Source organism: Mytilus galloprovincialis, chromosome 1 (genome assembly GCF_965363235.1).
Source record: "Mytilus galloprovincialis chromosome 1, xbMytGall1.hap1.1, whole genome shotgun sequence".
Taxonomy (NCBI): domain Eukaryota; kingdom Metazoa; phylum Mollusca; class Bivalvia; order Mytilida; family Mytilidae; genus Mytilus; species Mytilus galloprovincialis.
In genome coordinates, this window is record NC_134838.1 from 129,998,260 (window position 1) to 130,014,813 (window position 16,554).

At 32.9% G+C, this 16,554-nt stretch overlaps 1 protein-coding gene across 5 annotated transcripts in view; it reads left to right on the forward strand.

The window, feature by feature from the left end:
- The window catches only part of LOC143059494 (structural maintenance of chromosomes protein 2-like), a 33,253-nt gene that overhangs the window by 14,799 nt on the left and 1,900 nt on the right, over window positions 1-16,554 (forward strand). The window contains exons 12-23 of one of the 5 annotated variants that reach the window (XM_076233007.1): window positions 1,698-1,836; window positions 2,281-2,427; window positions 3,637-3,841; window positions 4,325-4,460; window positions 4,686-4,810; window positions 5,855-6,048; window positions 6,849-6,992; window positions 7,424-7,618; window positions 9,172-9,372; window positions 10,771-10,896; window positions 11,205-11,356; window positions 16,118-16,265. In XM_076233007.1, coding sequence (XP_076089122.1) covers window positions 1,698-1,836; window positions 2,281-2,427; window positions 3,637-3,841; window positions 4,325-4,460; window positions 4,686-4,810; window positions 5,855-6,048; window positions 6,849-6,992; window positions 7,424-7,618; window positions 9,172-9,372; window positions 10,771-10,896; window positions 11,205-11,356; window positions 16,118-16,265 — 1,912 coding nt within the window. The other 4 variants (XM_076233020.1, XM_076233029.1, XM_076233014.1 and 1 more) reach the window with 4 other exon arrangements.

The following is a 16,554-nucleotide window of genomic DNA, read 5'->3' on the forward strand; positions in this document are numbered from 1 at the left end:
AGTGTCACATAAACTTAACATTAACCAAGATAGCTAAACAAAGACCAATGAACCATGGAAATGAGGTCAAGGTCAAATGAACCATGCCAGGCAGACATGTACAGCTAACAAAGCTTCCATACAACAAATATAGTTGACCTATTACTTAAAGTTTAAGAAAAATAGACCAAAACACAAAAACTTAACACTGTGCAATGAACCGTGTAATTGAGGTCATGGTCAAATAAAACCTGCAGGACTGACATAGATCATAATATATTTCCATACACCAAATATAGTTGACCTTTGGCATATAATATTAGATAAAAAGACCAAAACTTAAAAACGTAACTGACCACTGAACCATGAAAATGAGGTCAAGGTCAGATGGCATCTGCCCGCTAGACATGTACACCTTATAACCATTCCATACAACAAATATAGTAGACCTATTGCATAAAGTATGAGAAAAACAGACCAAAACACAAAAACTTAACTATGACCACTGAACCATGAAAATGAGGTCAAGGTCAGATGACACCTGCCAGTTGGACATGTACACCTTCCAGTCCTTCCATACACCAAATATACTAGCCCTATTACTTATAGTATCTAAGATATGGACTTGACCACCAAAACTTAACCTTGTTCACTGATCCATGAAATGAGGTCGAGGTCAAGTGAAAACTGTCTGACGGGCATGAGACCTTGCAAGGTACGCACATACCAAATATAGTTATCCTATTACTAATAATAAGAGAGAATTCAACATTACAAAAATTTTGAACTTTTTTTTCAAGTGGTCACTGAACAATGAAAATGAGGTCAAGGACATTGGACATGTGACTGACGGAAAATTCGTAACATGAGGCATCTATATACAAAGTATGAAGCATCCAGGTCTTTCACCTTCTTAAATATAAAGCTTTTAAGAAGTTAGCTAACGCCGCCGCCAGATCACTATCCCTATGTAGAGCTTTCTGCAACAAAAGTTGCAGGCTCGACAAAAACTACAAAACTCAGAAAGTGATGGAATTTAGGCAGTTTCAGAGTCATTTGCCCTTTAAGAGTAGCAAATTTTTCATATTGAACATTGCAAAGCTTGAGCAAGGGCATTCATGTCCTCAGTCACATTCTTCAAATAATAATTGACTCTGAACATGGTTTAGTGTTATACAAAGTTTCTAGCTGACTCTGAACATGGTTTAGTGTTATACAAAGTTTTTGTATAGATTGTATAAATTTAGAAATTAATAAGTACATACAGACAGATGGATATATGTATGGTTAGATAAAACATAGCTTTGAACAATGGATCTACACAGATACACAGTTATGTAGATTGCGATATATTACAAACATCAAATTTACATAATATGAAATATATGAAGAGTATAATTTAATATTTCTATGCCCCCTCCCGCTGCAGCAGAGGAGGCATTTTAAAAGTGTTACCTTTGTTCGTACATTTGTCCAAAAATTTATTTCTGTTTTCTTACTTTAGTTTGCTTCAACCAAATTTTATGAAACTTATACACGATGCTTTTTACTGCAAAACACAGATTTATTTTGAATTTAAGTGGTATCATTTTTTAAAGTTCCTTTATAATGTAATATGCATGCAAGGGCATCATCTATGTCCAATGGACACATTCTCCATTTATTTTGTAATGCATTTTGGGAGAGAATAAATGTATGTAACAAATTTAATTTTGCAGATTTCCCCATTTACAATTTGACTACAAAGACCCAGAGAAGAATTTTGATAGAAGGAAAGTTCATGGTTTGGTTTGTAAACTGATAAAAGTTAGAGATGTGAAAACTGCTACAGCATTGGAAGTGGCTGCTGGTGGAAAGGTAGGTATCCCTACAATCTCAGAAAAATTGTCAACTTATAATTGGGAGGTTGTCTCTCCAATCATTACAAATTTAAAACTTAAATCCTTTTTGACATATTGCTGATCTATTGCCAATGAATATAGTTAAAGTAAAATTTCAATGGGGTATATCTGATGTATTTAAACATTGAACTCTCTTTTTAGGCATTTAATTACAGTATATTATAGGTGACAAAACATTGTGTTTTTACACAGGTTTTTCCCCAGTGTACTACACATGACTTAAAGAAGGAAAAACTTATATATAAATATATTAGTACAGAAGAAATTCAAATTAATTTGTGTACCATTCTCTCATTAAAGACTCAAATGTTCAAATGAATCCCCCCTAAAGTAAAACCAATTTCTTAATTTACCCTTACTCTATAGGGTATGATATAAATTTTTATTTCTTATGTTTCAGTTATACAATGTTGTTGTTGATACTGAAGTTACTGGGAAAAAACTGCTTCAGAAAGGTGAACTGAGGAGACGATACACAATCATACCTCTCAATAAAATATCAGCCAGATGTATAGATCAGGGGGTCGTCAGGAAAGCAGAGGATCTAGTAAGTTAATTAACTAATAGAGGGAGGTGGGGAGGTAATTTGTAGCACAAGGTGAACTGAGGAGACGATACACATCATACCTCTCAATAAAATATCTGCCAGATGTATAGATCAGGGGGTCGTCAGGAAGGCAGAGGATCTTGTAAGTTAATTTACTGATGAGAGGGCTGGGAGGTGAGGTAATTTGTAGCACAAAGGGAATTTAAAGAGAGAATACACAATCATACCTCTCAATAAAATATCTGCCAGGTGTATAGGTCAGGGAGTTGTCAGGAAGGCAGAGGATCTTGTTATTAATCTACTAATAGAGGGGGGTCTATTTAGAAATAACATCAAAATTGTGGTGCACACTTAATAACTTGTAGTGTGTTATACAGGGGTTACAGGAGTAAATCATGGAAACATTGTTGATGACATCAGGGTAACATGATGTTTATGTTTATGAGCTGATAGACAAAACACGGTCAGCCAATCAGAAGACTTGTTACTTCCAAAATTAAATCATTGATTAATGACAAACTTTTGTTTTATTTTTAGGTTGGTAAAGGTCATTTTTACACAGTCTTGTCCTTGGTTGTGAAACATGTTCTTTTTTTAGATTGGTAAAGGTCGTTTCCACACAGAATAGTCATCGATTGTTGAACATGTTTCTATTTTTAGGTTGGTAAAAGTGAAGTCCACACAGAATTGTCATTGATTGTTGAACATGTTTCTATTTTTAGGTTGGTAAAAGTGAAGTCCACACAGAATTGTCATTGATTGTGGAACATGTTTCTAAATTAGGTTAATAAAGAGAATGTCCACACAGAATAGTCCTTGATTGTTGAACATGTTTCTATTTTGGGGTTGGTAAAGGGAATGTTCACACAGCATTGTCATTGATTGTGGAACATGTTTCTAAATTAGGTTGGTAAAGGGAATGTCCACACAGTGTTGTCATTGATTGTAGAACATGTTTCTATTTTTAGGTTGGGAAAGGGAATGCCACACAGTGTTGTCATTGATCGTAGAACATGTTTTTATTTTTAGGCTGGAAATGTCCACGCAGTATTGTCCGTGATTGTAGAACATGTTTCTATTTTTAGGTTGATAAAGGTTATGTCCAAACAGTATTGTCCTTGATTGTAGAACATGTTTCTATTTTTAGGTTAATAAAGGTTATGTCCAAACAGTATTGTCCTTGATTGTAGAACATGTTTCTATTTTTAGGTTGGTAAAGGGAATGTTAACACAGCATTGTCATTGATTGGTTTTGAGAAAGATCTCCAGGCAGCAATGGAGTTTGTATTTGGTTCTGCATTTATCTGTAATGACATGAACACTGCCAAGAAAGTGACATTTGATGAGAGAATCATGAAGAAGTCTGTCACATTGGAAGGAGATTCCTTTGATCCTGCTGGAACATTAACTGGAGGTAGGTCAATATATAGCACATAATGAAACATGAAAAGGAGGTAGGTCAAAATATAGCACAAAATGAAACATGAACAGGTGGTAGGTCAATATGTAGCACATAATGAAACATGCACAGGTGGTAGGTCAATATATAGCACATAATGAAACATTAACAGGATGTAGGTCAATATATAGCACAAAATGAAACATAAAGAGGAGGAAGGCCAATATATAGCACATAATGAAACATAAACAGGTGATAGGTCAATATACAGCACATGATGAAACATAAAGAGGAGAAAGGCCAATATATAGTACATAGTGAAACATTAACAGGAGGTAGATTAATATATAGCATATAATAAAAAATGTTCACCAAACACTGATTACTCTTTGTTTAAATATATTATGTGTTGGTCAATATATCTTCATCCTTAATATAGGTGCCAGTGCTGAGATCAGTTCTATTATGTGGGTTGATATCTCCTCTTTACTATTACAGGTGCCAGGGCTCAGACTGGTTCCATTCTGCAGAAACTTCAACAGTTTCAAGAAACAGAAACACTATTGAGAGAGAAATCAGAGAAATTACAACACATAGAAAACCAACTGGCTTCCATAAAGAAAACTGCTGATAGGTATTTATTTATATACTTATTCTGTATAGTTGTACATTCTGGATACATATATATGTATACAAATAATAACCTGTTAGTAGATTAAACAATATTTGACACAGAAAAATCCACTAATTAGAAGCTTACATTTCAAAGGCAAACCCATCAGTAGCTAACATTCTGTGGGTCAATTTATTTGACATTACTAATATGTGATTTTAATTGTTAAATTTCTTTGTTTCACAGATATACTACTATAAAACAACAATATGATCTGAAAGTGAATGAATCAGAATTATTAAAGGCCAGACTGGAACAGAGTTCTCATCACCAACAGTTAGAGGAAATCAACTCACTGCAGGCCTCCATAGGTCAGTCTATCTTATATTCATTGTTTTCCGTTCATGAGTTATGCTACTTTATAAAAATAATAATTGCTGATTTTTTTGTTTCCATTCTCTCACTTTAGTTTGCCTAAACCAAATGTTATGAAACTTATACACAATGCTTATAACCATAAAACATAGATCAAGTTCTAAATTGGGTGGCATTACTTTTAATGTTCTTGAGTTAGGCCCCTTTATTAACATAAAATTACTTGATTTTGAGGTTCCATTTCTAACAAGTTTGTCTCAATCAAGTGTTATGAAACTTATACCCAATGCTTATACTCACAAAATAGTCTTGACTACAGTTAACTCTCGTTGTCTCGAACTCGGTTGACTCGAAATTTCTGATGAGTCGAAGTTTTCATGTGGTCCCGAACTTTATTCCATACAAAAGTATGTAATTCGACTCCTGATGAGTCGAAATTTCGGTTGAGTCGAACTAAATTAACGATCCCAAGGTTAACAAAAGCATTCAAAATTCATTTTTTATCTCGAACTAATACACATATGTCAAAACATGACCTCAGGGATATAAATGGATTGAATAGTTAATCTGACAATACACGTGTAATTAAATTTCCGGTCACTGACCACTGTATTTATTTAATCTCTTGTATCCGAAAATAAACAATTTTGTCAGCTATAACCGACCTGAATAACGAAGCTATCGATTGGAAATTACTCTCTTGGAAAAGCCATAGGATTTTTTTTTAATTGAAAGAATTGAATAAATAAAAAAAAATGTCATCATAATAATAAAAGACTGTGACAAACAAATACATCAATCTGATACTAGAATATCGATCCCCTTGCCATATTCACCCGGACTTATTTTAACTTTACCAAGCTAAGCAAGAGTTGTGTCCCTTAGATTGTCGAACTTCTGGTGTTCGTTTGAGTCGAAATATTCTCTGGTCCTGCTGACTTCAACATAACGAGAGTCGACTGTACATGAATCCTGCATTTGTACATATGTGGAAGTTTGCTAATAAACCCATTCTCCATATCATGTGACATTTATTATAGTTGAACAAGAAGGAATAACTAAGAATGCAGAAGAAGTACAAAAGAAAGCTTCACAGAAAGTTAAAGATCTGGAAGATAAAATAAAAAATGCTAAAGCCATCAGAGAGAAAGAATTAAAGGAGGCGGAGACTAATGTAGGGAAATCTAAGAAAAAGATGGAGGAATCAAGCAAAAAAATGAAAGAAAAATACCAGGTATATATATAAAAAAAAAAAGGAAATTTTTTTTAAAAATGTCATATTTATTTTAACACAAGGAAGATTAAAAAAAACCCAAAGTAATTATAAAGCAATAAAATAAACAAAATATCAGTGTATTACCATTAACCTACAGAAAATAACACATGATTAGTAGAAATATAACCACTAAAATCCAACCTTCTAGTAAATGTGTTATTGCAAATATAGCAGAAATACAATGCCCATGCACCAAAGAATACTGTTTTTCTTGATTGGTACAAGCGTTTGACAATTGTTTACCTGAAAATTAAATGGCATTGAAAACCTACAAACATGGAATAATGAGTTTTTATCGAAAAATATTAATCACTCAAGTTTGTTGGAATTTTGTTTAGAAGATTAGAAATTAAATGAAAATTTAATTATTACATTGGTTGCAATGAATCACATTGATTTCCTCAGTGAAATAAGAATTGATAAATTCAAGTGTGAAATAGACGTGGTTATTTCACTCCTCTGAGGTCACAAAACAATGGGCATATCAAGACATTGTCAATAATGTCAGATCAAAACAAATTGTGAATTCGTAGAAAATGATATAGTTCCTTACATTTTCTACTTAATAAAAATTTCCATTCCCAATGTTATAAAAAGAATAATAAAAAATTAAAATATAAAAAAATATGACCAAACAACACTGATAATTAACTCATGCCCCACACGCGTTCATGAATTATGTGTTGTTCGGTTACTTGTTGAATATTTTTCTCAATTTGAATTTTTCCATTATTTATTCTATAATTATTGGTATGTAGGAAACAGATAGCATTAAACTTGAAGTAGAAGAACTGGAAAAAGACATAAAGAATTACGAAGAACAATTAACAACAGTTGATGATACCATGAAACAGTTTGATGAACAGATTGAGGATCTTGTCTCTAAAATGAAAGAAACTAAGGTATTGTAGGATTTTTGATTTTAGCTCATTTTTATGTTTCGAAGTTTAGTAGTATGATGTCCATAATCACGTAACTAGTACACATTTTTGGTTTAGGGGCCAGTTGAAATGTTCCTCTCGGTGCAGGATTTTCTTGCTGTGTTGAAGACCCATTGGTTTTCCGTTGCTTTCTGCTCTTTGGTCAGGTTGTTGTTTCTTTGACACAATTCCCTTTTCCATACTCAATTTTATGTCAACTCGTAAAATGTTCCAAGGAAATCATTGATACAAATCATCAACCAATTAGATCTTATCTGTTGAAGTAATGTGTTTAAATAGTTTGTGATATTAATGTGCATAAAACAGAATTCAAATAAAATACTAGATAATATAGCTATCATTGAGAATGTACTAGCTTTAGTGCTTTAGGAAGTTTAAATTTTTGATTCTAGGATGATGTGAAAGAGGCCCAATCTGAAGTAACCAAACAGAAGGAACTTCTAAAGGCTTGTAATAAAGACATCAACAAAAAGGTGGACGAACAAAAACATCTAACAAAGGATCTTCATGCTTCTGAACTGAAAATACAGGAAATGGAACATAAAATAGCTAAATACCAAACAGATTCTAAAAATGCTGCAAAACAGGTGATTATAACATAAAATAGCTAAATACCAAACAGATTCTAAAACAGCTGCAAAACAGGTAACTATAACATAAAATAGCTAAATACCAAACAGATTCTAAAACAGCTGCTAAACAGGTGATTATAACATAAAATAGCTAAATACCAAACAGATTCTAAAAATGCTGCAAAACAGGTGATTATAACATAAAATAGCTAAATACCAAACAGATTCTAAAACAGCTGCAAAACAGGTAACTATAACATAAAATAGCTAAATACCAAACAGATTCTAAAACAGCTGCTAAACAGGTGATTATAACATAAAATAGCTAAATACCAAACAGATTCTAAAACAGCTGCAAAACAGGTTACTATACAGTTATTTAGTGTTTTTTATAAATTTCTGATATGACATTCAGAAGGTCTTGAACTTAATTCATTGAAAGGGCGACGAGCATATCATGAGCTGTGGGTTTTTTTTGACAAATTAAATTTAATACTTCAAATTATACATGTGAAGTAAATATATAGAAACAAATTGCCAGTTACATGTTTCTAAGTGTAAAATAATTAAGTTATTTGACAGATGGATAGTTTATTAAAAAAAAATATGTTCTATAACCCGAATGATGGTTTATTACAAAATAACTTTGTTTTTTGACAGGTGGATAGTTTATTACAAAATAACTTTGTTTTCTGACAGGTGGATAGTTTATTACAAAATAACTTTGTTTTTTGACAGGTGAATAGTTTATTACAAAATAACTTTGTTTTTTGACAGGTGAATAGTTTATTACAAAATAACTTTGTTTTTTGACAGGTGAATAGTTTATTACAAAATAACTTTGTTTTCTGACAGGTGGATAGTTTATTACAAAATAACTTTGTTTTTTGACAGGTGAATAGTTTATTACAAAATAACTTTGTTTTCTGACAGGTGGATAGTTTATTACAAAATAACTTTGTTTTTTGACAGGTGAATAGTTTATTGCAAAATAACTTTGTTTTCTGACAGGTGGATAGTTTATTACAAAATAACTTTGTTTTCTGACAGGTGAATAGTTTATTACAAAATAACTTTGTTTTCTGTCAGGTGGATAGTTTATTACAAAATAACTTTGTTTTATGACAGGTGGATAGTTTATTACAAAATAACTTTGTTTTTTGACAGGTGAATAGTTTATTACAAAATAACTTTGTTTTCTGACAGGTGGATAGTTTATTACAAAATAACTTTGTTTTTTGACAGGTGAATAGTTTATTGCAAAAGAACTTTGTTTTCTGACAGGTGGATAGTTTATTACAAAATAACTTTGTTTTCTGACAGATGAATAGTTGGTGAATAGGTTATTGCAAAATAACTTTGTTTTCTGACAGGTGGATAGTTTATTACAAAATAACTTTGTTTTCTGACAGGTGAATAGTTTATTACAAAATAACTTTGTTTTTTGACAGGTGAATAGTTTATTACAAAATAACTTTGTTTTCTGACAGGTGAATAGTTTATTACAAAATAACTTTGTTTTATGACAGGTGGATAGTTTATTACAAAATAACTTTGTTTTTTGACAGGTGGATAGTTTATTACAAAACTATGATTGGATAGCTGATGAGAAGAAATACTTTGGACAACAAAACACAGCTTATGATTTTAAAGCAAATGATCCCAAGGAGGCGGAGAGAAGAATCCAGAAACTTACAGATACTAAGGATAAATTGTCTAAAAGTGTTAACATGAGAGCTATGAACATGTTAGGGAAGGCTGAGGAACAGGTAAAGAATATTTGATGAAATGAATTATATATAGATGTGGGGGAGGGGACAGGGAAATGGATTGGTAAGAGATGGAGGATCTTGGTAAAAAAAAAAAAAAAAGTGTTATGAATTTTTTAGAGACCATGTAAGAGTAATGGAAAGGCAAAAGAAAGAAGGAAATAAACATGAATTTCTGGCAAACTTGAACAATATTATTACATTGGTTGCAGTGAGTTGCATTGAATTCCAAGTTAAATAAAAACCAATAAATAATCAGTGGTATTTAACTCTCTGACCTCATACAACAATAGGCGCTACCAAGACGTAATCAAAACAAATTGTGGATGCTTAGAAAAAAGATATAGGTCCTTACATTTTCTACATTAATTTCATAAAAAAAGTCATTTGCCAATGTAATAAAAAGAATAACTCATCAAAGAATTCAAATAGAGAAAAATATTAACTTGTGACTGAGCATCAAAGCTAATTAACTAATGCACTATGGGCATTCGTGAATTAATTTGTTGTTCTGTCACAAGTTGAATACTTTTTATGGCCCCGCAACGAAGTTGTCGGTGCCATATAGTTTTACCCTTGTCCGAAATTCTGAAATTCCGTCGTTCCGCAACAAAACATTATACAGAGTTTTTTTCTAAAGGCCTTCAGGTATTGGGCTGATTTTTGATATGTGAGTTAACCATGATGAGTTACAGATCAAGTTTAAGTTTTGTTCCCCTTGGCTAATTTTTGCCGAAATTACGGGCTTTGGACTTAGATAAATGGTTGAAAATCACAGTTAAAACTTAAAGGCACTTTTTTCCAAATGCTTTCAGATATTGGGCTGATTTTTAGTATGTTAGTTACTCATAATAAGTTACAGATCATGTTGAAGTTTCGTTCCGCTCTGCTAACTTTTGCCAAAATTAAGGGTTTACAACTTTGAAAATTGTTGAAAATCACATTTATATGGACATTTTTCGAAACGCCTCCAGATTTTGAGCTGATTTTTCAGAGACTACCATCATGTTTGTGTCCACATGTGTTATTGAAATTGCACATTTTAAATATTTTTGAGACGGGGCCATTCGTGTCGCTTTGACACATCTAGTCTCTATTTGAATTCTTCGATTTGTTATTCTATAAATCTAATAGGATTCAATTCTATTTTGTTTTATTTGTGAAACAGGCTACCAACATACATGATTCAATGACCAAGTTGGCTGCTGTTTCTATAAAGTGCATATTTTAAAAGTGTTGGACAACTTTCTCTATTTATAACTGATTTTAATGATAGAAGTGACTTCATTTACAATATAACTTATAAAATTTTAAATCAAAATATTAATCTGCTCTTATCCCTCGTTAGGATTTCTGTAGAATTTTAATTTATTACCTGGATTGAATGTTCTTTTCCAGTATGCAGATTTAATGAAGAAAAGAAAGATTGTACTGAATGATAAAGCTAAAATAGCTGCTGTTATTGCAGAACTTGATCAGAAAAAGAATGAGGCTTTGAAAAAGGCTTGGGAACAAGTAAATAAGGTAAGTTAGATTTCAGAAAAATAATGAGACTTTGAAAAAGGTTTAGAAACAAGTTAATATGGTCTGATGTCATTAAAAAAACAAGTTTTTGAAAAAAGTTATAACTTCAAATATCTGGAAAAAAACGAGGCTTTGAAACAAGTTAATATTTTCGTATTACAGAAAATTATGCAACAACAAGAAAGCGTTGGAACTAATTTATAAGTTTTAAGCTACTGAAAAATAATACGGTGTTTGAGAAGGCTTTGGAACAAGTAAATACAGCCAGATATCAGAAAATAATATATGTATGTGTTAATATTTAACAGGACTTTAGTTCAATCTTCTCAACGTTGCTGCCTGGTGCCAGAGCCAAGTTATCTCCCCCTGAAGGTCAATCAGTATTAGATGGGTTGGAGGTCAAAGTTGGATTCGGCGATGTGTGGAAAGAATCTCTCAGTGAATTGAGTGGTGGACAGAGGTAAGTTAAATCCTCTTGAGGTCAATCCTTATCAGATGGGTTGGAGATCAAAGTTTGATTCAATGATGCATGGAAGGAATCTCTCAGTGAATTGAATAAGTTATTTCCACTTGAAGGTCAATCTATATCATGGGTTGGAGAGCAAAGTTTGATTCAATGATGCCTGGAAGGAATTTCTCAGTGAATTGAGTGGTCAGTTATCTCCCCTTGAAGGTCAATCTTTATCATATGGGTTGAAGGTCAAAGTTCGATTCAATGATGCATGGAAGAATCTCTCAGTGAATTGAATGGTATGTTATCTCCCCTTGAAGGTCAATCCATATCATGGGTTTGAGGTCAAATTTATGTTTAGGTCATTGTTCTAGAGGCTTCCTCACAAATTTGTATTAAAATCCAATATGGTGTCCATATGGATTTATATTTATATTTCAGATTATATTTCTGATTATGTGAGCAATTATAGTTTTATCAAATTCTCCCAAACAGCAACATACTGATTTTGTCAACTGAGACTTGTAAATTTGAACTATTTGAATAAAAGGGCATATACATTGTAATTTACATGATAAGGCCACACCAATTTAATTTCTTTTTCTACGGATTTTTGGACTCCAAAATTTGGGGTGAGCGAGTGATTTGAAAATTTTAATAAAAAAATATTTAATTTGCAAATTTTTGAGGCGAAGCTTGAAAAGTAAAGGCGAGCGATTATAATTTTTTTTTGTAAACATAAAATAGTAGGTTTTGACAATATTAAAGCTTGATTTCTCACTTATACTTTGACAATTCTTTAATTTCTGAAGTATTTTTTCCCTGTTCACCAAAAAATAATTAAATCTGGTCTATGTATGTGTGACTGACAATGAGACAATTCTCCATCCAAGTCATAATCAGTTTGGGGACAACCCCTTAATGTTATAAATATCCCTTTTACATGTTTTATGAGGGATCAATATAAGTTATAATATATTTGTTTGTACAAAAGGGCTCATATTTTCTCAAAGAACTATATATCTATCTGGTATTAAATGGTCAAAACATGTCCAAGAATTTTGTAATATTCCTGGTCTTGAACCATGTTAACACATTTACTTTAACAGATTAATATTATTCAAAATAAGTGGACCCCTCTTTTAGAAAAAGTTGTTTAAAATATGATGTAACTCTCCTCTTTTTGAGTACAAAATTCTAAGTTTTCAAAGGTTTTGTATAGAAGGACTATACAAATCCTTGGTATTTCTATTTTCTTTTCTACATCAGTAAAATGACCCCTTGTCTAAGGGAGGGTTGTTCTCAACCTGATAATAACAAACCCATGTCAAAGTACGGCCTTTTACACAGGGCTTTGATACAGACCAAACTGCAGGCTATAAAGGACCCCAAAATTATTAGCGTACACAATTCGAACAGGAAAACCAACGATCTAATTTATATATCATGTATATCCAAACGGGAAAATACCAATGAACAACATCAACAAACGATAAATGCTGAACGACAGGCCCCTCAATCAATCAGGACAGGTGCATAAACATGCAGCGGCTATTGATAGTTTTGTTTCGCCAGCATACAATATAATTGCAGTTGAAGACAAATCCTTCAGAAGTTCTTTGTGCTTTATTCTAACAACGAACATTTTTTGATAGGGAATATAAGTAAGGGGGAAAGTAACCAATTTTTTGTTCTTTACAGGTATTCGGTATTCCCGCTGATATAAATTTAAATCGGAGCACTCCCGCTATAGATAAATAGGTTTCATGCTGAAACAAATATTCTCACAGATATTTACAAAGTGTGGTGGGGTGCTTTTATGTTTAAAATCGTTATATACAGGTTAGACTGATTTTAAAAACAAATGTTGATATCTTTTTGTAATATTTACAAAAAAACGGTGCGGGAAATGGACATGATTACATTTCCGCATGCGGGAAGTGGGAATATAAAAAAATAAAAAAATTCTGTTTTGAAAAAAATAGGTGCGGGCGGGTCCGTCGAACAAGGAATCAAATTGGTGTGGCCTAAAGGAAAATTATAATTAAAGACAACAATTTATCAAGAAATAATTCCTTTTTATTCATTAAAAACAAAATCTTCTTGCAAGATTGTAAATTGGCAACTTCCGAATCCATTTCCTGTCAGAATAATATTGAAGATATTCGATTGCACATGGTTTTGAACAAATCTTCCTGAATATTCTTACCAGATATTCGATTACACGATGAAATTGACATTGAGCATATAGATAAGGGTTTGGTAGTACAGACAACTACAGCATAAAAAACTGTGCCACTTCACATGTTTTACTTCTTTACATTCGTTAAATCAGAGAACATTGAATATCGATTAACTGCGTCTCTTATAAGCTTTCTTTTAATCTTATTCACAGTTTCTTTCAAACGCAAAGACGACAAACATTAAGTTTTATACGATGGCGTAGCGGACATGAAAAAAATCTTCCAAAAAAATGGCAAAAAAAGAATTTGAGTCGTCGGGTTTATTTTCGGTTGGTCACGTTTGGGCAAACATACAATCTTTTTATTTTAGCCTTGCCTTCAATAAACTACTGCATATCATTTGTTAAAGCGTTATAAGCATCTCTTTCTAGGTCACTGATAGCCTTGGCCCTGATTTAGCCATGTTATTATTCAAACCAGCACCATTATATATCTCGTCCTTTCTCTTTCTAGGTCACTGATAGACTTGTCCCTGATTTTAGCCATGTTGTTATTCAAGCCAGCACTATTATATATCTTGTCCATTTTCTTTCTAGGTCACTGATAGCCCTGTCCCTGATTTTAGCCATGTTGTTATTCAAGCCAGCACTATTATATATCTTGTCAATTTTCTTTCTAGATCACTGATAGCCTTGACCCTGATTTAGCCATGTTGTTATTCAAGCCAGCACCATTATATATCCTGTTAATTCTCTTTCTAGATCACTGATAGCCTTGTCCCTGATTTTAGCCATGTTGTTATTCAAGCCAGCACCATTATATATCTTGTCCATTCTCTTTCTAGATCACTGATAGCCTTGTCCCTGATTTTAGCCATGTTGTTATTCAAGCCAGCACCATTATATATCTTGTCCATTCTCTTTCTAGATCACTGATAGCCTTGTCCCTGATTTTATCCATGTTGTTATTTAAGCCAGCACCATTATATATCTTGTTAATTCTCTTTCTAGATCACTGATAGACTTGTCCCTGATTTTATCCATGTTGTTATTTAAGCCAGCACCATTATATATCTTGTTAATTCTCTTTCTAGATCACTGATAGCCTTGTCCCTGATTTTAGCCATGTTGTTATTCAAGCCAGCACCATTATATATCTTGTCCATTCTCTTTCTAGGTCACTGATAGCCTTGTCCCTGATTTTAGCCATGTTGTTATTCGAGCCAGCACCATTATATATCTTGTCCATTCTCTTTCTAGGTCACTGATAGCCTTGTCCCTGATTTTAGCCATGTTGTTATTCAAGCCAGCACCATTATATATCTTGTCCATTCTCTTTCTAGGACACTGATAGCCTTGTCCCTGATTTTAACCATGTTGTTATTCAAGCCAGCACCATTATATATCTTGTCCATTCTCTTTCTAGGTCACTGATAGCCTTGTCCCTGATTTTAGCCATGTTGTTATTTAAGCCAGCACCATTATATATCCTGTTAATTTTCTTTCTAGGTCACTGATAGCCTTGTCCCTGATTTTAGCCATGTTGTTATTTAAGCCAGCACCGTTATATATCCTGTTAATTCTCTTTCTAGATCACTGATAGCCTTGTCCCTGATTTTAGCCATGTTGTTATTTAAGCCAGCACCATTATATATCCTGTTAATTCTCTTTCTAGATCACTGATAGCCTTGTCCCTGATTTTAGCCATGTTGTTATTTAAGCCAGCACCATTATATATCCTGTTAATTCTCTTTCTAGGTCACTGATAGCCTTGTCCCTGATTTTAGCCATGTTGTTATTCAAGCCAGCACCATTATATATCTTGTCCATTCTCTTTCTAGATCACTGATAGCCTTGTCCCTGATTTTAGCCATGTTGTTATTCAAGCCAGCACCATTATATATCTTGTCCATTCTCTTTCTAGGTCACTGATAGCCTTGTCCCTGATTTTAGCCATGTTGTAATTTAAGCCAGCACCATTATATATCTTGTCCATTCTCTTTCTAGGTCACTGATAGCCTTGTCCCTGATTTTAGCCATGTTGTTATTTAAGCCAGCACCATTATATATCCTGTTAATTCTCTTTCTAGATCACTGATAGCCTTGTCCCTGATTTTAGCCATGTTGTTATTTAAGCCAGCACCATTATATAACCTGTTAATTCTCTTTCTAGATCACTGATAGCCTTGTCCCTGATTTTAGCCATGTTGTTATTTAAGCCAGCACCATTATATATCCTGTTAATTCTCTTTCTAGATCACTGATAGCCTTGTCCCTGATTTTAGCCATGTTGTTATTCAAGCCAGCACCATTATATATCCTGTTAATTCTCTTTCTAGATCACTGATAGCCTTGTCCCTGATTTTAGCCATGTTGTTATTTAAGCCAGCACCATTATATATCTTGTCCATTCTCTTTCTAGATCACTGATAGCCTTGTCCCTGATTTTAGCCATGTTGTTATTCAAGCCAGCACCATTATATATCCTGTTAATTCTCTTTCTAGATCACTGATAGCCTTGTCCCTGATTTTAGCCATGTTGTTATTTAAGCCAGCACCATTATATATCTTGTCCATTCTCTTTCTAGGTCACTGATAGCCTTGTCCCTGATTTTAGCCATGTTGCTATTCAAGCCAGCACCATTATATATCCTGGATGAGGTTGATGCTGCTTTAGACATATCACACACACAGAACATTGGACAGATGATCAAATCTCATTTTAAACATTCACAGGTAATTATTGGACTACTTTTGTTGTTGTTTGTCATTTCAATTTTACTAACAATGCTAATGTTTGGTAGGAAATTTTCCTACTAATAATGAAGATATATGTGCAGTGCTATTGTATTGTGTTGAAAGAATTGACAACAGGGACTAGAGGGTTGTTAAAAAACCGAAGTCATACTTTTTGAAAAAAATAATAAATACCATACTTTCAACATGTTAATTGTTTTGGCATGTCTGAAGAAGTTTTCCCAAAATATGTATATTTAATGATTATTTATCCTTATTAAAACAAAAT